At 38.5% G+C, this 24,619-nt stretch overlaps 1 protein-coding gene across 1 annotated transcript; it reads left to right on the top strand.

The window, feature by feature from the left end:
• The first annotated feature begins 393 nt into the window (after positions 1 to 393).
• LOC124149706 lies at positions 394 to 24,165 on the top strand. Its single transcript, XM_046521446.2, has 6 exons — positions 394 to 1,138; positions 17,749 to 17,833; positions 18,802 to 19,001; positions 20,268 to 20,353; positions 22,648 to 22,837; positions 23,794 to 24,165. Exons 1-6 carry the CDS (start codon positions 833 to 835, stop codon positions 23,908 to 23,910), a joined length of 984 nt encoding a protein of 327 aa, XP_046377402.2. The 5' UTR covers positions 394 to 832; the 3' UTR covers positions 23,911 to 24,165.
• The last annotated feature ends 454 nt before the right edge of the window (positions 24,166 to 24,619 follow it).

Raw genomic sequence — 24,619 nt, 5'->3', positions numbered from 1 at the left:
CCCTTACGCGTACTAGGGTCTTTCAATCGTTGGTGACAATTCCTGATTAGCCTTGGGGTAATGAATCTTGGTTTGTCAGCACTATCTTCGTGCTCGTGAATTCCAATGACGGAATTTAGCAGGAGATAAGAGTATGTCATCAGTTCTCAATACGAACTCAACAGCTAAACAAACGCTATATCACTGAGAAACTATGCGAATGCACAGTTCAATAGAATTGCAATCGATTTTTCTATCTGTTAATTTTCTCGTGTCGTTTGGTACGACAGAACACCGTTTATTAAATATAACACGCGCATTGTTTGCAAGCTTGTTGGCTCCCGCAATTCGCTTCCTCCTATCAGACGTTCAAACGTAGCATCTCATATGACAACCAAGGGAATATGAGTTATATTGATCCTTTGACAATGGATCATGTAGCTAGCACAGAATCGGAGTGGATTTGTTGACAGTATTACTTCCTCGATCAATTCTTACTTATTTTCTTACGAGAAAGAGACCTAAGAAATCCCATTGTAGACTGGTATATTTAGAAACTAATTACCAAGTCATTTTGTTCTAGAAATGACTCAAAACATCCATTACTGTTGTTAAAAGGGATGGTCTTTCAGTTGAAATCTAGCACAGCAAGCTCACAAAGAGATGTTCCACTGAGGAGTTGTACATGGATTTCAATAACTGCGGACGGGTAGTTTGACAAAATATCTGTCAGCAACTGTAGGACCTGGCTCCAACTTTACAGATGAAGAATGAGATGGGATAAAGGTTTTGCTTTGTTCAACTTGCATTAACACCTCTAGCTTATCCATCTCGTTTCTCAGAATACAGGAAAATGAATTTAAGTATTTTTACCGTAGTCCTAATTCTGACCTGTGGAGGATTAGGCAGTTGTGACACTTGCTTCAACACAACTTCTGTTGTGGAGGTAGATGCGCATATGGAACATTATGTATTTAGGAAAGTAAGGTCATCGTCCCTCTATTCCTGTGCATCAGAATGTCTGATGTCTTCAGTCTGCATGTCCTTCAACTTTGAAACCAGGATCCACATCTGTGAACTCAACAGCAACAGCAGTGACCAGGTTGCCGTCACAACGCGGCCAGGTTTTCTCTTCAGTGACATCAACCACTGGCCTAAGGTACTGTTATAGTATAGTACATTGTAATTTTTCGTTTAGAGCACTAACTTACTCTTTTCTTTTGTACATGTGTAACCACAGTACAGGTATCTCTCATCACATACTTAAACTATTTTTAAGTCAATATTTATGTATTATTAGTGTACAACTTGATTTAGTCACGATATGGCTGAAATATTGCTGATATGACTATAAATCTGAACTCACGCACTCTCTCAAACTATCTACCTTACTTTTGTATTGGCTTTAAATGTACTATCATTGGAGGTAAATGTCGACTCTCGCCATTCAATCCCTAAAGTCAACTGTACCTGTGTTGGATTATCAAAGCCTGAGTGATCTTAGGGTAGCTGGGGTTACCGCATTTCTAGGGTTGCTTGCAGACAAACTCAATTAACCGATTTAACCAGTGTTAATCAATGCTAACTTCAAACACAATCTGTCTTAAAGACATAATGCAAAATGGCAGCCAGGAAGAGACACTATATAGCCTGATGAAATAATATAGCACAAACCCATTAAGGGTTCACAAGTGTTTCATTGATGAACAGTGATGGTGTCTGGGATCGAACACAACTGCTCTCAGTTTTAACAACAACAGAAGTCGTTCACTGGACATGCTGGATGTTCTTAATAATAATGTCTTGAGGGTAAAATGGTTTGTCAAATAATTATCCTGTCTCACACCATGCCCAAATAGCCTATATCAAAGATGTTTAATGTGGCCTTGACATATTTTACCAACATAAATGAACATTGAATGAACATTGTAGGTAAAGTAAAGTATTGAAGAACAAAATTTAAGTGTGGAACACCAACTTGACCTGCCAAATCAATATCAAGGTTACATTATTGATGCAAGTATTGATATCAACAGTAGAAATCAACCTAATTACCTTTATTGATGACGTCACTGCTCCCCAGAGGTTTACAAGAGATGGGCAACTTTAATCCCCCAATGAATCTTTTAAATAAAATGAGATCAGGTGTAGAAAGCTTCTTTGTTCCAGTAGTTTTTTAGGCGAGGATGTTTACGAAGGACGCAACTTGCTTGACAAACAGACCATGACGTTTAAGCACAATTTCAGTCAGGTGAGCATATAACCAAGGTTCTTGGCAATGAAGTTTACGCCTGAAGTGGGCCCATATAATGAGGAGGGCATATAATGAGGGGGGATATATATTTACCATCATGTCCGTCGTCCGTATTTCGTTTCTTGAGCATAACTTGACAATCTTGAAATATTTTCTTCCAAAATTGGTACATGTATTTACCAGGGACTGACGTTTTGTCGTTTAGATATTTCTCTAAATTTGATTTTCCCTGTTTACATGAAAACAAGTTTGACTCAGCTGAGATGGAGCTAGGTTTCCGTAGCAGAACTAAAAAAAATATCCTCAAAGCCTTTCATCCAAACTTAATACATGTATTAATCAGGGGCTGAAGTGATGCCTTTTGCTATTTAGGAATTTGATAAAAAGTAATTTCCTGTTTCCATGGCAACAAGTTTGAATATCACTCTGTTCATAGAAGTGTGTTTGTCCGGACGATATCTCTAATAGTAATAGGTATTCTTTCCTGAAACTTTGTACAAACACAGACTAGGTTGTGCCTTTCGCTCTTTAGTTTGTAAAAGATTTTGTACTTGTTTCCTTTCCCATGGCAACAATTTGAATTTGTCTATGTTCATTGTAGTGTGTTTGTCCGGAACGAAAATATAATACGCATACTTTCATGACACTGTGCACACACAAAGACCAGATTGTCAAGTGGTGTAAAGTCAAATCAAGTCTTATATGTGTACAATTTGTTTGTCTGTTTGTTTGTTTGTTTGTTTGTTGTTTAACGCCACACTGAGCAATATTCCAGCTATATTACGGCGGTATGTAAATGGCCACTGGCCCATATATAGATAAAGTGCGTATGTACGTATTCCAATAATGAAGTCATAAGCTACTTATAAAATAGTACAAATTCTAGTGTTCGCAAAACTTTGTCACTCCTCATAACTTTGACATAAAAATTCACATGAGTTTCTAAATAACCTTACATTGTTCGAAGTCAAAAGCGTTCTAATTTATATATATTCCGATTGTGACGACACATTTCAGGCAGATAGAGGTGTCTTATGTTTTCATTGGAGTTACATATTAAGAGATAAAATGATATTCATCTTCTGTCCCTAGATCACAAAGAGGACATACACGTAAACTTAAATCAATCCTCGACCATCTCCCTTCGTTAACTTTCAACCGTAAATGGCGACTATGCTTGTAAAAGTCGACTAACGGGATCGGATGGTCAGACTCGATGACTTGGTTGATGCATGTCATCGATCCCAATTGCGTGGGTCGATGCTCATGATATCAATCACTGGATTGTCTGGTCCAGACGTAATTATTTACAGACCGACGTCACACAGCTGGAATATTGCTGAGTGCGGCGTTAAACAATCCTGGCACTACTAAGGGGCAAGTAGCTCCTCAATGCAAAAACTTTTTCTTGACTATTTCGTTTACTTAAGAAGTTGAGGTGGTGAGGTGAAATGTGGAAAAACGTTGCGTTCAAGGTTTTTGCACTAATGTGTGTGTGTGTGTGTGTGTGTGTTTTTGTGTGTGTGTTTTTGTGTGTGTGTGTGTGTGTGTGTGTGTGTGTGTGTGTGTGTGTGCCATGGAAATAGATATAGACAAAACAAATGTATTATGGTCTGGGTTCATTTGTATCGCAAGTGTGAATCAGGTCCTAACACATCTGTTTAGTCATGGATCACTTGTAAAACATCTAGTTTGTCCAAGCGCATTACAAATATATATATATAGACACAAAACAATGGCACAAAACAATGGAGAGAAAGACCGGACATCTCCTCATAGCCATGGGCGGCCATGTGGCTTCATTATCTTAATTACTTATTACCTGTACAATAGTCAGCCGCGTATTCAGTAAACAAAGAGCTGTATCTCCTTTATAGAACACACGTTGGTCTGATCACGGTTAGTGACTTTCTAATCTCTGTTTAATCTCTGAATAATGCAAACCTATCAACGAACAAGCACTTGTTTGTCAGATAGGCTGCTTTAAGGCTGTAATTGTGATGCTCTTGTCTACACCGGATATCCTTAATCACAAGTCAACGGGCTTGAATACCATTGACTCCTAAATGGACTATTGGGTTCAGAAATGTTAGCAATTGTAGACCCTCTATTTTGTATTTCCTTGGGCATTCATCTCATAAGAATGAGTCATGCATGGTAAAGTAAAGAAAAATCAATATACTTCTATTATGTTAGTCTGCCTACGTGAAAATAATATGCTGAAGTTTTATGCACTAGCGCACACGCTACACCTCATGAAAACAGTCGGGCAAATAATGCATAGTGTCTTGTCCTGAAGTTGGTGGAATCAAACGCCATAAACACTGTCAACTATAATATTCAGAGTAAGAAGCAGGGCGAAACTTAACAACCGTGTCTATTATATATTATGCAAAGTATCATTGATTTGTCTGGAGGTGATAATTCCTTCTGTATTGTAATATTATCTGTACAGTAGAATAACCTCAATAGTTATTTAGGAGATAAACCTACTGTGTTTTGAAATTTGATGTAGTCCCACTGTAGAATAGATACCTCTATTTTAAATTTGAACCGAGCGCTTTAGCATTCTACCATGACAGCAACAACGCTTTGAAAACTGCGCTCTCTTGCAACGGGCAACAACACAGGCACACAGGTCCGCAATCTTAGAACATTCCGAAAAGTGGTCACATGTTGTTATATATGTAACAATTATTACTACACTTCAAGATTAAAAACACCATGATCGTGAGTCGTGAAAAATAAGTGTTCAAAAGACATAGTTTTTCAAATGAAATTGACAAACAACAGGCCAAACTTAGTTCAAAGACAGATGTTTTAATTTCTACCAACTTGTTGTACGCTGTTGAACACTGTGGACTGACTGACTGAAGTTGCGAGAGAGGTCATTTCTTGGACATCGAACATGCCATCATTTCTATTGTGGGGGTGACAGGTTGTAGAAAAGGGTTTTAAAATGCTAAACGAATATATTTCTACAACAAACTTTTTTAATTAACATTTTTATATTATTTATTTAACATGTGTAAGTGTTATTAGTTAGTTAGCAATTACCCCCAGTAAACAAAGATAACATCAAAATAAATGCCTCTCCACCCCAAACTTGGATGTGTCAGAACTTGACCTACATCATGGTTACTCACACCTCGCAGCTGTCAATGGCTGACAATCTTGTGTTTAAATTCCCCATTGCTCCTTAAGCAGGATGACAACCCCGATCTATGATGTGTAGATTTACTTGGAATGATCAAGCCTGCTGGTACAATATGATTACCAATGGAACTGAGTACGACTGACGGCCGCTTTTTAGCCTGCAGACGAGCCGGACATTTTGTACACGAGGTAGGGCCTATCTCAGAATCTGCCTGGTGTGACCTGTCAATTTAAAGATTTCATGGATTCCAAAGCCAGAGTGTGAATAGAATGAGACATTCGTGGCCCAGACATAGTGGGTCGTGTATGATTTTCTTAATTGTGCGTGTTCTTAAATGAATTTCTTCAAGTTTGACTTCAATGATGTTGGGACACTGTTTTCGTGGATTTTCGAATGGATAAGTGTTTTCTGAGTGATGGAATTTCAAATCCAAATCCTTACGATGGTAGTTGATGGAGATAGCAACGAATATCGATCACAAAAAGTTTTGTAAACGACAGGTTGTGATGAATAAAGTTTATTCAATCAATTTTTATAATGTTCTATTTTACTTTCATTGTCGGTTGTTTCAATGTGGAAACAGCTTAAATTGTTCCGATTCTTGTCACTATAGAACATTTCCCTAACAGTTTCATGAACATTTCATCTGTATGCTCAAGATATGCCTTCGTTAAATGTTTTAATGTCATCATGAAAGCAGTCAGGGTTGCGACCTAGCCAACGCCAAAAACATCCGATGTCAAACTACCGTATTTCCTCTATTTGACGCTTTGCCGTCTGTTAATTTCGCGAGAGCCCTTGACTTGGCGTGTATTAGAGACCTGGCTGGTATAAGAGAACCAGCATGTATTAGAGGAAATATAGATACGTTTTACAGTGGGGTGATCGATCGGCAGCCATTTTCTATGAATCGATATGTTGGCTATCTATGCATTCATACGCACGTTTTTTGTGAAAAGGCTTAATATATTTGAAAGGGGTTTCCGTAGCAAAAGGAACGTTGTTGAAACGTTATAACCGACACCAACGATGCTTGAGAGTACCGTTGTCACAACAAAACATTCCTTTTACAGCTTATACGAAAAACTGTCGTTTGTCCACTGCACATCTAGGTTTAAGTTGACGATGTATTTTATTTATCTGGAATACATGCGTTTAGGCAAACCACGGTGATGTAATCGAGACTGGACCAGACACTCCAGTGATCGATATCATGAGCATCGATCAACGCAGTAGGGATGGATGACATGAATCAACCAAGTCAGTGAGCCTCTAACGCACAGGAACTCGTTATTGGCCAGTAAATAAAAATATATACCCCTATATGTAAGTAGAGAAAAGTAGCGTCACTCGCCATCTTGCCGGTTTGTTTACATACTATATCCAAGGCGATTGTTTTATTATACGCTTATTGACAAGTGCATTTCTGGCCGTAGATTGATTGATAAAACATTTCAACACATGTACAAGTCATCTACATTCGATTAATGTCCCTTACTTACCGAAATATCGACAGTTTATTTCGCGAGCTGGGAAAATGTTACCAACCCCGAGCGGGAGAAGATTTCAAACGCGGGCAGAATCGAGCGAGACACTCAAATGGCTGAAAATACGCAGCCCTCTAATTAAAGAAATTAGCGCGAAATTTGAAGACAGTTACCTGGAGTGACAGCAAAATCTAAAAAATGACATCAGATAATTTCTTCTAATGGTAAATATTATTTATGAATATGTTTTTCATTTTATAATATACTTGTCATCTAAAGCTTATCTATTATTAGCTGGAGAAGTTTAAACTATACATCACTATATTAATATAATAGGCACATTTTCATGTATATTGCCTGTGCCTGATGACATTATGAATACTGGTCATGCTGATTGATAATGAATAAAGTGAACATTTCAAGTTAATATTTATCATGAATGCAAAAGTAATAAATCTATTTGAGAATAATAAGTAAATTACAACATTACATGATCATATGAATATCACAAACACACCCAAATCTCATGATGTGCCATTATAATATATGAAATTCTGAATTTCTACTAATGGCAGCTATATTGCGATGTTACAATAATTCAATTTTCAGTTATGTAAAGTTCTTGAAACATTCTTATAGGTTACATGAAATGTATGTTGAAGATAGCAAAAGTACTTTTGAAATTTTGTGACAACTTTGGTCACAGATCAAAAGTGTTTGTCAGAAAATATATAAAAAATGCTTTTCCTAATATCACCACAACCAGGCACCGAAAACCTGGTGATTGGACAACAAACATCACGGTTTACCGTGGGATCAATGTGAGATCTGAACAGACATAAAACATTGAATTTGCTGCAATATCTGATAACATTACAAAAGACTTTTTTGTACTGCAGTAAACTAAAGACTATATAACTGTTGGAAGGCAGACAGGATTATCCTGTAATGGGAACATGATATATTTACAAGTGAGATTTTCTACTGATGGGCATGTACATCTTTCCGTCAGTGGTACAGTAATAAATGACACTTTTGGTATTCAGTATATACATTACGACTCAAAATACCGTAACTCATTCTTTTCGACACTGAATATGACAAGATACTGTCAGGGCATATCTCCTAACAGAATATCAGATGAGAAAGAAAATATTGTTCTTCAGCAACATTTTGAGAAGGAACCCATTGCATACTCTGCTAACTGTTTGAAAGTATTATCTTTGAATTGTTTAAAGTCAACAGTAACATGTCAGAACTGTAGATTCCATTTCTCCTCAGTCCCTCCGTAATTTCCTTGATAAGAACCGTTTTTTCCTGTGCCAGCCTCGCCAGATTAGAGTGTTGTGTCCATCTTTGATCCAATTCCATGCAAACACTTGTATTTCAGTCAAAGCTATCATTTTGAACCCTCGGTGGTTGCACATGTGTTGTTGTTTTCAAGCTGACTTGACATAAGAAGGTCAGCCAATCAGATGGCTCGCTCGATTCTGCCCGCGTTTGAAATCTACTTCCGCTCGGGGTTGGTAACATTTTCCCAGCTCGCGAAATAAACTGTCGATATTTCGGTAAGTAAGGGACATTAATCGAATGTAGATGACTTTTACATGTGTAGAAATGTATTATCGATCAATCTACGGCCAGAAATGCGCTTGTCAATAAGCGTATAATAAAACAATCGCCTTGGATATCGAATGTAAACAAACCGGCAAGATGGCGAGTGACGCTCCTTTTTTCTACTTTACTGTCCAATAACGAGTTCCTGTGCCCTTTTACGGCAAGCATGGGTTGCTGAAGACCTATTCTAATCATATGAAACCTGTATCTAGAAATTGTATTTATGCTCTTTGCTGTAAAGTTGTCATGGCCGTTTTGGTTGTCTCAAACAGCAAACCTTTTGCATCACTGGTGTTTTTCAGAGGTGTAATCAGGTTCCAAGGGTGGCCTTGAAGTTAAATTGTTCGCTTAGCACACTGCAGACTCGAGTTCCATTCCAAATGTGTATCTGACTCATTCCCGAGACGTAATCACATTCATCTGCAAATTGCGGATATTCTTAGAAAGCAACCAAATTTGAATTACAGAGTTATTACTAATTGAAGAAATCTGGGCTTAATCCTATGTATTTAAAATTAAGCGAAATGTATGTCATATTGATTGTGTGCAATATATCGATAGTTTCAGACAGTCGTCGTACCGCCACAATCAGAAATGAGAAAGAATTATTGTATGGAGTATGTTCATTACTGTATGAGTGTGTTGTAAACTGTGGAGGAGGAAGTGACTTGAAGCTATGTTACAACCCTTAATGTAAAAATTACTCTTTACGTAAAAAGAAATACATTAAGGATTGCGGGTTAAGTCTTGTTGTAACCCTTAGTGTAAAAGTTAGAGTTAAGTTAAAGTTGTTAGAACTTTAAATGTAAAAAATACTCTTCGTGTAAAAAAATTACATGAAGGGTTGAAGTGATAGATAACATTTTTTTACATTAAGGGTTATCAAAAATATATAACAATAATGAAATAATACTTATCGAACTTACTGTTTTACAAGGTTATTTTGCGATACTCTTCAAGATTACCTCATTTCCTTTACTATCCTAATACCATTACGACGGAACGGATGACAAAGAAGATGAGACAAAGTCGGAGATGGTGGTGTGTTGTTGGAATGGTCAATTAACAGTGTTTTAGAAACAAAATAATGGACATTTTGAAGCATGTTGAAGAATTACGGATATGACAGATGAGCATCTACAAGAACCATATGATATTACAAACGACAGGAATTCTAATGCAATGATGTTTTGTTTAATAAACACACCCTGTCGGTTTCCCAAGTACCATGTCGAGTCATAAATAGCCACTTGAAGTTATATAGCTTTCGGATATGAAGTCTATACCTTTTCTATAGTATATCCTGTAGTAAGACCATTGAAAACAGCAAAAAGGAACATTAGGTATACGACCTATAGAGTATTTCATGTCAGTTTCGATATTCTGGGGGAGCGGACATAAGTTTACCGCGGAACTTCGTACCAGGTGAGCTGTAAATGCTATCTTTCGACATATGAATAAATCGTATGAATGACGAACGCCGTACAAAGACGGATGGCAATACGTCACATGAGCCGTTCGGACATGTATGCATGTATGCATAGAAAGTAAGCTGACTGGAACTGTCCTATTAGGAATTAATGAATGCATGTCGTACAGTGTCCATAGCTACACCTACGTACACATCTGAAAGAAATTGATGTCGTAATTAAGATGTCAATAAAAAAATGAAATGACGAAGTAATAAAATGCAATAATTCCGTCGAAATGAAAAAAAAAAAACGATTGCGATGTGCCCAACTACATGTTGAAGTGGCCACGTGTACGATGTTTAATTGAAATCAGTCAATTAGTTTAGGAGGAATCGTCCGGAAAGTTATTTTCTGCAGACAGACTGACACACAGGCGGACACACTGATTTCATTATACACCCTCACTTCGTTGCGGGGAAATGATATTCACGAGGGTTTTCAATAGGAATTTATGAATAGATGATTACTTATTTGAGACCTGTAACTTACAAAATGGCGACTGTGAGACTCTGAATGAGGTTATATTACTGGATGTTGTGCTGATCATCTGAGAGCACTTATTAGTATGGAAAAATAGTCTTAAATAGGGTTAACTATCTAATTTTCGACCAGACAGAGGACTCCAATCCGTTGCTATTGAAATAAAATGTGCTTTGTGTGCAAATTTATATCTAAATATCTTTTAACGAAATCGAACAACTAAATTTCAATCAATCAGATGCCGTGGTTACATTGCCATAACGGTAAGAAAACCTTTCAGGTTTAGTCCTGAAATACATTGTACCTAAATAGCAAATTTGAAGGAAAATCGATCAATCAGCTCTGCAGATGCCGCTTTCCGTTGCCGTGGAAGCAAGGTAGTAAGGTAAATAAAGTTATATTGCATGGTGTTCCTAGATATATTCTGGGAAAATGTCACTAATGTAATTTTCTATTGACTTTGTTTCATATAAAGCAACAATGTCATGTTCAGATGCAAAAGAAACAAAGCCAGTATCGGACAGTTTGTTGGTTAAATCTTCTATATTCCTTGCAATGTAAGATATGCTTTTGCCTGTTGAATCGCTTTAACAGCCCTGGCCACCCCGTTATTTCCCTGAGGCCGAGTTAACCTTCGACCTTGACGGCAGCACCCGCTCCTGATCCACAGCTGACGATGTTCCACTTGAGTCGTGATCTCATGTTCATCACCTTACAGACTAGTAGCTGGCACGTCCTCAATAACGAGCCGGCCGTTCTTATAATAGCCCCAGATCTGAGCAAAGTCAGTTTCTCATGCTGTCGCTTACTACGAATTATTACAAGAAACCGAGCAAAAACAATAAATAATACATCTGTAAAGCCATGGAACGTATGGTAAATAATATATTAGTTTGGTATTTGGAAACAAATAATCTAATTTCAAGTATTCGATGTGGTTTCCCCAAAATCAAAGAACTATCGACTATTTCGTACGATTAGAATCCTTTGTTAAAAATGCTATTGTAAAGAAACACCATTAAGTTAAACCCCAATTAGGTTACACCTACTAGCCATGACGAAGTTGAGCCACAGTCAACATACCAATGCATAGTTGATGAAAGGTGAGGATCCTCCGTTTTGTGTCCCTTGCGATGAGGAAATGTTGATCTTCTCTCAGAAGGGATAACTATAACTCAACGTCTTTAAATGATTTTTTTAAAAATATCAATGCTCGTTTCATTCTCGACTTTTTAAAAGAAATAGAATGGTTTGATACATTTTGAATGCTTGAATTGTGTTTGAAAATTAGTAGGGTGGTATCACCAACTGAGATTATTGAAGGCGTTGGGTTAAAGTAGTGTAAAATTATTGTCCCACTGACAGTGGCGATTGTGTCTATCTTAGTTGCAGTATATAACATTGCCTGCTGTTTTTATTCCTTGATTCTGTTTTTTTTAAATATTGGTTAGCATTCCATATAATCACTGGTGTTTAAAGTAATGGCATAAACCCTGCTTGGGTATCATGCAGGAAGCAGAAGTCCCGTTGATCCTCAGTAAGGTGGTCCTGCTTTGGGTGCAAGTGGTCTATAGCCTTGTTTTAATATATTTAACCCGTCTATTGAACAATTATTTGTTTTAATTTTCACCTGGTTTTTCTTATACCTAATCTATGATATTTACCCTACTGTTTCACTGTCCTTTGTCGACAGGTATTTAAATATTACTAACTTAACGTAACAGTTCCTTATATTACCGTATATACCTTTTGAACTTAGGAGGCACATATCAACATAATAGTTATCCTGGAAAAATAGACCTTATTGATTAAATGGACCTATTCTATCCTGGATCTTCACGGGTCGCTGCCCTTGGGAAAGCTCAAGAGACAGCGGCGGATGCTGATGATATTCACTATCAGCTCTTTAAGCATTCAACCATGTCACGAAACCCTTTAGATACATTTGATCAAATGTCGACTTCAGAGAACGTTAACGTTCCACCTTCTTGACATGATGCAATTGTAGTCCCTATATCAAAACCAACTATTGACGTCCTATCTCTTTGATCAGCTGCATCTGTTAAACCATGGAACGTATGGTAAATAATAAATTAGTTTGGTATTTGGAAACAAATAATCTAAATTAAAGAATTCGATGTGGTTTCCCCAAAATCAAAGAACTGTCGACTATTTAGTACGATTAGAATCCTTTGTTAAAAATGCTATTGTAAAGAAACACCATTAAGTTAAACCCCAATTAGGTTACACCTACTTGGGCTGACCGTCCAGCCATGACGAAGTTGAGCCACAGATAACATACCAATAGATATTTGATGAAAGGTGAGGATCCTCCGTTTTGTGTCCCTTGCGATGAGGGAATGTTGATTTTTCTCTCAGAAGGGATAATAACTATAACTCAACGTCTTTAAATGATCTTTTTAAAAATATCAATGCTCGTTTCATTCTCGACTTTTTAAAAGAAATAGAATGGTTTGATACATTTTGAATGCTTGAATTGTGTTTGAAAATTAGTGGGATGGTATCACCAACTGAGATTATTGAAGGCGTTGGGTTAAAGTAGTGTAAAATTATTGTCCCACTGACAGTGGCGATTGTGTCTATCTTAGTTGCAGTATATAACATTGCCTGCTGTTTTTATTCCTTGATTCTGTTTTTGAAAAATATCGGTTAGCATTCCATATAATCACTGGTGTTTAAAGTAATGGCATAAACCCTGCTTGGGTATCATGCAGGAAGCAGAAGTCCCGTTGATCCTCAGTAAGGTGGTCCTCAGTAAGTCTATAGCCTTGTTTTAATATATTTAACCCGTCTATTGAACAATTATTTGTTTTAATTTTGACCTGGTTTTTCTTATACCTAATCTATGATATTAGCCCTACTGTTTCACTGTCCTTTGTCGACAGGTATACAAATATTACTAACTTAACGTAACAGTTCCTTATATTACCGTATATATCTTTTGAACTTAGGAGGCACATATCAACATAATAGTTATCCTGGAAAAATACACCCTATGGATTAAACATCCTGCTTGTTGATTGGACACAATCGAAAAAGGCTTTTTATGTCGGTCTTTGCTTAACAATACGCTTTTGACCAATTGCTGGACCACCAATTGTATCAGAGACTGAGGCACACTTATCATTAACATAATCATTGACTGGTGTACACTCTCGGTATAACAAATGGTGAATAAACCGATTTTCTCCTGGTTCTTTCTTTGGAATAAGGACGGCAGCTGCTGACGCCCTAGAGTTTGGGATTGGTGGGCAACTAAATGGCCCTGCCATCCCTCCTGATGTAATTTATTTCTGTAATCTTGGCTTGACTACTTCTGGTAGCTCTAAACATGATTTCAAGTTGTAGGAATAGCATGATTCCCATTGACCTCTATAAGTAATTTACACTTAAACCAAACCAAGACCCCCCGCCATAGGTATTCAGACGTATCTCGGTCTGGGTAATCTGTTAACAAGGCCGCCAAAAAGTCTAGATTGACTGGAGATTCATGATCATGCAAAATTAGGTTGCTTTCCCGTTTGTTGGGTTTACATTTGCTTAATTTAACCTATTCTTTTAAAGGCGGGAAGGGTGAGGCTTACTGCAACTGGTACAAACATGTGCACATCTGCAAACACTACGGATCAATTTCGTCAGATTGAAGTCATGGCATGGAAGCTGGCATGTAGGGCTTAACATATTGCCTTGGCCTTGCTTGTAGTGTGGATTGATACTACCACTTGATGACGAGTTGCAAGCATAAGCCAGAGTTCATGATTGATGACAGGTCATGGTTCGTGCTGGTTGTTTGGGGGGCGAAGTCGAAACTCCCGATCACAGGAACACCAACTATATGCCATCATCCTGTTAGCTGTCATGCGTACAATAATAATGTATTTTAGCATTTGCTGGGTGTTGCCCCTAAATTTCGATTGTGTTGATTATTGGATAATTGCGCCCTATGACCTCAATACCCCATGCAATTGTGCATTGAACCTCAAGAGTCTTCACCGTCAAGCATATATTGCTTGACTGTGTGGACTTTGCAATCGCAAGGGATTCACATTATCAAAGTGTAAATCTACAAGATCTCTTTTCCCGTGTCAGCGGGCATCTCATCATAAATTACTTGAAAGAAATTGGTCTGTATAATAAATTTTAAATATGTATGTGAATAATTAAATGCTTGTTTTTAACTTTGGTGTGATGCTACTGTAAACAGACATTATTAAAGGCTCTGTCCAGGAGGTTAAAGTACCGTAAAAATATTGCCCCCTGCGTGACACGTAATCCTATCATAATCAATGTAACTATCATCAACCAGTGTTAAAGTGTTTAAGCCAACTCATTGATGAGTATTTTTTTAATATTGGCTAGTATTGTGCACAACCACCAGTGGCTAACGTGATCATGCAGGAAGCAGAGGTACTGTAAGTCCCCATGATCCCCAGTGAGGTGGCCTAGCTTTGGTTACTGGTGGCCTATAGCCCGTGTTTTAAAACTGTATATATAATATTGTTATGCTCAAATATGTTTCATGAATTGTTTCTAAATATAGTATGGTTAACAACTTGTTTTTAAACAAAACTTTGCATTAATGACAACATTGTAAATATATTAACTTGGTCTCGTCGCTATATGGCTGAAATAATGCCGAGGCGACGTTAAATTTTAACTCACTCACTCACTCAAGAGTCTAACTGGTTACTTGCCTTGTCTCCTGTCTGAGCCCTTTTAGTTAAGATCCCTAAAACGACATACTCATTTTATATATTTTTTCCTTGATATTTTGAACTACGAGTACATTGGACACTAAGCCCTAAGTTATCTTAAGAGAGTCCGATAGGCTTAGTAGCAAAAAACATCTTGAAATCATGCACACCAATCCCCTGTGACTGACATGTCAGTTGCCATAGCAACCGCATTCCTGTCACGGCTACCAACTGCCGTTGTAAAACTGTATTTCTAGACCTTCATTTGTAAAAATTATATATATATATATTCTGAACATCACCCAACCTGTAAAAAAGCGTGCATGTCATTGTGTTGTTCACGGTGCCTATTCAATTCCAGCAGATTGTGTATGGATAATAATTCATTACCCTGAGTTTACTTAGAAAGTGATTGATGTGGTTGCTGTACACAAACGAGCCAATGCTGGTTATGTAACGCAGTTATGTATCGAACCATTTTTGTCAATACAGTAATCTTCCATTTAACTATGAAAAAACATTTAGGAGCGTCTTTACAATCTTTTCACAACATAGAAACGATGACGATATTCACAAACTGCTATCACTGTTCACAGTGACTTGAATGCTGTGTCAATTCATGACCTGCGTAATAATAGTAAAATGGCTGCCAAATGTCACGTACATTTCAAACGCTGGTCATATGGATGTCGGATGACTCTTGATTTCTATGCAAAAAATTGGGAAACAGTGTCCCTTCATATGGGGATGGCGGTTAGAAACTAATTCAAAACATACACTTCCTCTTTGCCATTCTCATATTATTTGTTAGCAGCGTTGTGGTCACCTCATCCACCCGATTTCCGACATTTGGAACAGATTCCGCCTTACAGTGTTCACCCTATTGATCACTGCTACATCTAATATTGTTAGCAGCGTTGTGGCCATGGTCACCCATCTATGAAAGCCTATTAGGGCCAAATTCATTGATAACATTTTTTATTTAAAAGTTGTAATTACAAGTTGTAAAGGTGTAATTACAAGTTGTAAAGGTGTATTTACAAGTTTCTCAAGGTGTAATTACAAGTTGTAAAGGTGTAATTACAAGTTGTAAAGGTGTATTTACAAGTTTCTAAAGGTGTAATTACAGAACATCAAATGTTGCGATCATTCAGTGAAATTTCACATTTCTAACTCATAATTACACCATTTCAAACCTGTAATTACACCTTTCAAAACTTGTTATTTCCATTTCTAAACTTGTAATTACGCCTTTAAATCTAGTTATTACACCTTTAAACACTTGTATTTTCATCTTTTAAACTTGAAATTACACCTTAAAAACATGTAACTACAACTTTTTATGAGTCGTAATTACACCTTTATAACTTGTAATTACACCTTTATAACTTGTAAATACACCTTGACAACTTGTAATTACAACTTTACAACTTGTAATTACAACTTTTAAATAAAAAAATGTTTTCAATGAATTTGGCCCTAAAAGGCTTTCGTACCCATCCACCCGATTTCCGACATTTCGAACAGATTCCGCCTTACAGTTTTCACCCTATTGATCACTGATACATCTAGTACACACAGTTGTACATCTTCCCGAGGCAAAGTAGTTCATCACTGACTATAAAAGTCCAGTTTCCACCCTATTGATCACTGATACATCTAGTACACACAGTTGTACATCTTCCCGAGGCAAAGGAGTTAACTGACTATAAAAGTCCAGTTTCCACCCTATTGATCACTGCTATATCTAGTACACACAGTTGTACATCTTCCCGAGGCAAAGGAGTTCACTGACTATAAAAGTCCAGTTTCCACCCTATTGATCACTGCTATATCTAGTACACACAGTTGTACATCTTCCCGAGGCAAAGGAGTTCACTGACTATAAAAGTCCAGTTTTCACCCTATTGATCACTGATACATCTAGTACACACAGTTGTACATCTTCCCGAGGCAAAGGAGTTCACTGACTATAAAAGTCCAGTTTCCACCCTTGCCGAACTAGGCTGGTATTATGGAGTTACGTTTGCGCGCACCGAAATCGAAATCCGGTTCGTAAACTGTCGTGCACATTTCGATCCATTGCAGGATTGGCAAAGAATGTGCATTGCCAATTCGTTGTCAGCAGATATTTTCCAAATCCGTTCATGTTTTTAATCAAGGTGCTCACGTTATTTGATGCAAGACGCGATGTAAGACCCGTTTTATCGCAATATAGATCTTGATTATCGATCAGATCGTCCTGACTTGGCGCCACCGTTTTGTGTGAAACAAACGCAAGTGATACGAGAGGTGGAATCTGATTGGTCCATAGGAGAGCCTTAGAAGGGACATAATTGGTAAAAGCCACTTGGGCGCAACGGTCGAGCCCAGTAATTCAAGCCTAGTTCGGCAAGGGTGGAAACTGGACTTTTAAAGTCAGTTAACTCTCTTGCCTCGGGAAGATGACAGTTGTAGCACCGAATTGCTGCTAAAACAAGAAGACATACCCTCAATGACTGGCAGTGCATCTTGATAAATTTCCATCCGTGTCGTCATTTATATTTGAAGCACACTAATCACCCTATCACTGTATTGTTTTACATAGTCACTCGCTGGGGCCTGTTCGGAGACGCCTTGTCCACTGTCCAGATGTCATGTAGATCGACTCGGCCATGCATCATGCGAGACAGGTAAGCTATTGATTGTAAGAGAAAGGTAGTTCTAATCTACACTTTCATTTATTGAAATCATTTGGCTTGGACTGAAATGATATTTTGTTTGTTTGATTGTTTGTTGTTTAACACTGCACTCAGCAATATTCTAGGTATAGGACGGCGATCTGTTAAATAATCGAGTCTGGACCAGACAACCCAGTGATTGACATCATGAGCATCGATCCACGCAATTGGGATCGATGACATGTATAAACAAAGTCAGCGAGCCTGACCACCCGATCCCGTTAGTCGCCTTTTACGACAAGCATAGTCGCCTTTTACGGCAAGTATGGGTTGCTGAAGACCTATTCTACCCCGGATTCTTCACAGGCACGATATAGCACAATGAGAATGTACATGTACTTGTCACGAGTTAACTTATTCTATGACAGAGTGTCTGGACGATGGTTCGGTTCCCTGCTGCGTCATACAAAAGGACGTTAAAGGACATAATTGGTGTTGCACTGCCTGGTACTAGGGGGATAAAGGAAGGACTGGTCTGAGTGGATTATCCATGTTAAACAGTGACATGGTGGGCTAGAATTATAAAAAGGCATCAGTCATGACGAGTACAACCAGCCACACAGAGACACATACGCGCGCGAGCACACACACACACACACACACACACACACACACACACACACAATTATTGCAATAATCTTGAACACGTTGTTGAACCCCATTTCAACTCAAGTTACCACCTCCTTGTGGTGTATTGAGCTTGTTGAAAGCGCAATCACGAAGGAGCAATCACTGAGAACAGAAGGCGGATTTCTCTACTGACTGTGATCTCTGATATATATCAATAATTCAACCTGCACATTTCTCTCTTGTTATCGGCGCGGTTCAAATCCAACATCACGAGAATGACAGATTTGTTAAGTTATCAATTTGTACTTTTAGCAAGGTTATAAATCAACATGTCATGCTATATGCTACAGAGTTTCAAGGCTGTGATGCACCACCTACTGTTGCCAATGCTGAGATGCATTATGACGGAGTGTACGAAGGAGCAGTTGCAGTATACACTTGCAAGGACGACTTCAAGATGTGCACACCTAGCAATAGCAGAGTTTGCCAGTTCGCAGGAAATTGGAACGGTTCTGTTGGCCCGTGCTCACAGTACAGCTGGGACAACCCGGTAAGATGGTTTTATGTGGTACAGTATGAACGTTGAGTATGAAGCCATATTTAATTATTGTGACAAGACTGATAACTACGAGGGGCGTTCAATAAGTTTTGCAACTTCAATATAAGACCAAGTCGCAGAATATCTTTTGCACTTGTATTTTTCAATATAATCTTCATTCACCTCAAAAAACTTATTCCATTTGTCCTTCAAGCTTTTAATACCACTTTTATAGGAAATAGTCACTTGGGGCTAAGTCTGGGCTGTTCAGTTAAATCACCCACCCTACAGCTCAGACTTAGCCCCCAGTGATTATTTCCTTTCCCGCAAATGAAATCTGCCCAACGTGGAAGACGCTTCCAGGATGACGAGGACATAAAGGCTGCCACAGAGGCGTGGTTTAAGGGCCAATGTGCGGATTTCTACAAAAGTGGTATTTAAAGATTGAAGGACAAATATGTCCTAAGAATAAGTGTATCGAGGTGAATTGAGATTATATTGAAAAATAAAAGTGCAAAAGATATTCTGCGACTGAAGTTGCAAAACTTATTGAACGCCCCTCGTATGTGAGATGGACTCATTTTCCTGGACAAAATACACTTACGATCAGCAATGAAGGAACCAGCAAGATTGGAGCGTGTTAGAGAGAGGGAAGGAGTAAATATGGAAATTAATTTGTGCTGAGAATTCTAGTCGACATCCATCGCATTAAAGCTGGTGATAGAAACAACAAAGGCATATACACCAAAACATACATATAAGAAGCTGCATTTATTTGCGTTGGCAATACAAATATGTACACAGCCGTTAGACAAACAGCATCTAAGAGCATGAAATTATTCAGATGCTGCCGCGACAGAGATATATGTTATTGTACAATTAATGTCCTTTCCATATAAGTTATTTTTCAAAATCAGCAAATAAAGGTTGATTGTTCGATGATATAAGTTGGCAAGAATGCTTTAAAAACATCCCGAAAGAAGTTAAGTAAAGGTTTACATTTGAGTTGTCGATACCAATATCTGTACTAGTGCTTAATAAACACCAGCTGGAACCTAAACAAATGCTTTGTCTTGCCTATTATCATGTGTTATTGTATGATTTATCTTTTTTCTTTTCTTTTTGACTTCTTATACAACTTTAATAATGCCGAAAACGTGGGACTACACCCAAGGACACGTTATGTGTTTTCCAATTGAACGTAAAAAGTTGACAAAGGAATATAGAAATTTTCGAACTTGTGGATGAAACATATTTGATACCATTTTTTTATTACAGGTGATTGACTTCGAGCTGGAATTGCCTTGTGGGCATTCAAGGAGCTTCAAAGTAGCCCTGAACGTCACGCCAACGGCCGTTAAAAAGTAAAAGATAGATATTCACATTAATGATAATAGTAATCAAAAGAATAAACGTGGGCACTGGGAGAATGTATTAAGTGTGTATTCCAGGTACGAGTTGGTCCCCAACAACATTTGATTGCATTTCCCCGGTTCGAGTGGGAAGACTCGGGGATTTGAATGATAGTTTTTAGCCGTAGCCATCGACGGCGAGAATCGTTGCTAATAATATCAATCACTGAATTGTCTGCTCCAGACTCGATTAACAGGCTGCAGTCATACTGCTTGAATATGAAGGTTGGTTGGTTGGTTGGTTCGTTGTTAAACGCCGCACTCAGCAATATTCCAGCTATATGACGGCGGTCTGTAAATGATTGAGTCTCGACCAGACAATCCAGTGATTAACATCATGCGCATCGATCCATGCAATTGGGATCGATGACATGCATGAACCAAGTCAGCGAGCCCGACCATCCCATCCCGTTAGTCGCCACTTATGACAAGCATGGGTTGCTGAAGACCTATTATTCTACGGTCATAAAAAAATATGGTACCTAATCTACACTCCTACGTATATTTCAGGATCTTAAATTTCAAAACATGGTAGTCTAGCTTATCTCCTGAATAATGGATTAAAGGCTGTGATCTGAAGTGGCTATCACATATTGGGTCGATAGTTTTACATTAGGTTGGTTGGTTTGTTGTTTAACGCCGCACTCAGCAATATTTCAACTATATGACGGCGGTCTGTAAATAATCGAGTCTGGACCAGACAATCCAGTGATTAATATCATGAGCATCGATCCACGCAATTGGGATCGATGACATGCATCAACCAAGTCAGCGAGCCTGACCACCCGATCCCGTTAGTCGCCACTTACGACAAGCATAGTCGCCTTTTACAGCAAGCATTGGTATTTGAAGACCTATCCTACCCCGGATCTTCACGGGTCATATAAATAAAAGGTAGATCTACCTAATCTACACTCCTACGTATATTTCAGGATCTTTAATGGTAGGCTTAACATGGTAGGCTTATCTGAAAACATGGTAGGCTTATCTCCTGAATAATGGATTACAGTCAGTGATCTGAAGTGCGTATCAAATATTGGGACGCTAGTTGTATATATTACATTACATTATCTCAAACAATACAATTGAAACAAATCATTATGGATCTGCGAATATCTGAGTTAGAATAGGTCTTCAGTATTTTTTGGTTTGTTGTTTAACGCCGCACTCAGCAATATTCCAGCTATATGACGGCGGTCTGTAAATAATCGAGCCTGGACCAGACAATCCAGTGATTAATATCATGAGCATCGATCCACGCAATTGGGATCGATGACATGCATCAACCAAGTCAGCGAGCCTGACCACCCGATCCCGTTAGTCGCCTTTTACGACAAGCGTAGTCACCTTTTACGGCAAGCATGGGTTGCTGAAGACCTATTCTACCCCGGAATCTTCACAGTAACCTATGTTTGTTGTAAGAGTCGACTAACGGGATCGGATGGTCAGGCTTGCTGACTTGGTTGATGCATGTCATCATATCCCAATTGCGCGGATCGATTCTCATGATATTATTCACTGGATTGTCTGGTCCAGACTCGATTATTTACAGACCGCCGTCATATAGTTGGAATATTGCTGAGTGCGGCGTTAAGCAACAAACCAAACCAAACCATCATGTAGCTGCAATATCGCTGAGTGCGGTGTTAAACTACAAACAAGCAAAACACTATGGCCGCTAGGATTTGCTGTCGTAACCCATGACCCGCCTATCGTTTAACATGGACAGTTGTTCCATATGTCCCTACTGGGTGTGACAGATTCCTAATCGAACATGCCGCCTCCGTGGTCTTGTGGTAGAGCGTCCGCCCGGAGAGCGGAAGGTCCGGGGATTCGATCCCCGGCCGCGTCATACCAAAAGACGTTAAAAGATGGTACTTGTTGTCACCCTGTCTGGCGCTCGACATTAAGGGGCTAAAACAAGGACTGGTCGGCTTGGAGTCAGTATACTGTGTCTGAGTGGGGTATTCATGTTAAACTGCGGCGGCATGGTATCTCAGTGAGCTAGCACTATAAATCGGCATCAGTCCGGACTAGTACAAGCAGCCACAGACACACACGTGCATGCACGTCGCTATATAAGTGCAATAATCTTGGACGCGACGTTAAACCCAATTTCACCTCACCTCACCTCACCTTATCGAACAGAAACAAAAATGGTATGACCACCATCTTGTTTTCAAAATTTCCATGTTTTGTTTTTCTGGACTCATCATTCATATTAACAAAGTTTTCCTGTTTTTAAGAGTACATATGGATTTTTTCGGAGGGGGAAATATTCTGTGTCATATTGACTTCCGACTGGATTACGACACGCTAGTATTCAGCTCACGCTTCGCCGGTGTTTGGGGAGAAGGGGTTACACTAACGCCGGTCCCAATGGAAATGGGTATCGAGTCTCTGGTTGAGATACGACTGGACAAAGGCGTGTACATGGTATGTTGTTGTTCTATTTCTACTGCTCTATTCAGAAGATACGATACTACTAGCCGGAAGTAACGAAAACTTTCAAAACTTGCTTGATATATTCTCACAATATTGATCAATGGAAACTCAAAATTAATTTCTAAAAAAACCAAAAAAAGTTGTCACATTTGGATGTCCCCCCAAAAATTATAATTAACCACATTCAATCAAAATCTGTTGAAAATGTTGACGAGTATAAATATTTGGGACATCTGGGATTTAACCTGTTAGAAAATGTTGACGAGTATAAATATTTGCGATATCTAGGATTTACTTGATGGGTGGGGGATCTGTCTGATCATGATCAACAGTTAAATAAGAGAAATATCCACTCTGTTCCATACAAAACGTCCAAAACGTTGTTTTTATCTTAAATTTTGAAAGACAGTGTCAAGTTCCTTTTATGAAGAGTATATTTAAGTTATGTCATGGCATATCGCATTATAATATTATATTATTTTAGACAGATAATGCAAACAAAAATTGCTACCATTTTGGAAAAATGAATTACTTGAGAATTTTATAATATACTTTAAGCTTTACGAATAAGATTTTATTCGTAAAATTTACATTTCTGTCCATGATTTTGAATGGTTATCCATTTAGTCCCTTCAAACAGGAGGGCTGAACTATTCATTGTAACATCAATATGAAACTTGTTCATCCTACACCCTCGATTACCCATTGTATTATATTTCCATTCTATTATGAATACCTTTGTCGCTATGGTAGCCTTGTTTCGTACCTGACGTCACTATATCCATGTCTCCTGTCAGTAACTTTGCACAGAATGTCCTTCGATAATGATCAAAATGTGATTAGGCAGTTATTGTTAGCGGCTCCTAAAGAAGCTGTGGTAGGGATGTGTCCAGGGAAAAAGAAGGAACTATATTATAATCGAGGATGTTCCATTTGATTCCTTGCAGCTAGCTGTCGATGGATCAAGCATACACAACTTCACAGACAGATACCCGGATGAGATTCTAGAACACCTCAAAATCAGCGGTGACGGCCACGTCACAGCCGCGCTCATCACCATGTGACGTTGTTGTCTGTATCAATTGACTCTCTGTATCAATCTCTGCAAAGTGAAAACATCTCACAGCAGGGGTAAAAAATTGTTTGGTGTCTCATATTAAACACAACGTGTTAGGTGCAATTGAGCATGTTTTTTCTGTGAAGATTTCAAGAGCATGGTAAATCGTTCAAAGTGTTTTATAGTTGTCGTGTGAGTTGGGTTTAACGCCGCTTTTAACAGTATTCCAGTTATATCGCGGCGTGTCAGCTTAATGTGGGAGGAAAGCCAGAAGTGATGCAGGTCTCAGACGTTTACCGCTTCGGTGAAACCCACGAGCACGGGTATGGTGCTGACAAACCTAGAAACATAATCGGGGCGAACCGGTTTTCGAACCCACAATCATAGGTTTCTGGCGTGCCCAACGGACGCAACTCTGCACAGCGAATCGCGGCAACTTAGACAACTTGGCCACCCGTGCCCCCTATTTTACGTGTGAAGGACATTTCAAAATTTGAAGCATCAGTGACAAAAATGATATCTGATGCAATTCCCTGTTTTGATTTGTACCATATGTTCCCGGGTTTTTTTTCCAAATGAACATTGACTTGCGTTTGCATGTGTTTGTGATGAGTGCAACAGGTGGGGCAGGATCCTTGTAGCGAACACCTGGCATCAATACTATTTGATAGTCATTCATAAACACATGCTGGTGATAAAATCGGACTCGTAAAATC

The sequence above is a fragment of the Haliotis rufescens genome, unplaced genomic scaffold, assembly GCF_023055435.1.
Source record: "Haliotis rufescens isolate VD_foot unplaced genomic scaffold, xgHalRufe1.0.p SCAF_18, whole genome shotgun sequence".
Classification (NCBI taxonomy): domain Eukaryota; kingdom Metazoa; phylum Mollusca; class Gastropoda; order Lepetellida; family Haliotidae; genus Haliotis; species Haliotis rufescens.
Note: the sequence above shows the minus strand (reverse complement) of the source record. Positions and strands in the feature narration are given on the sequence as shown.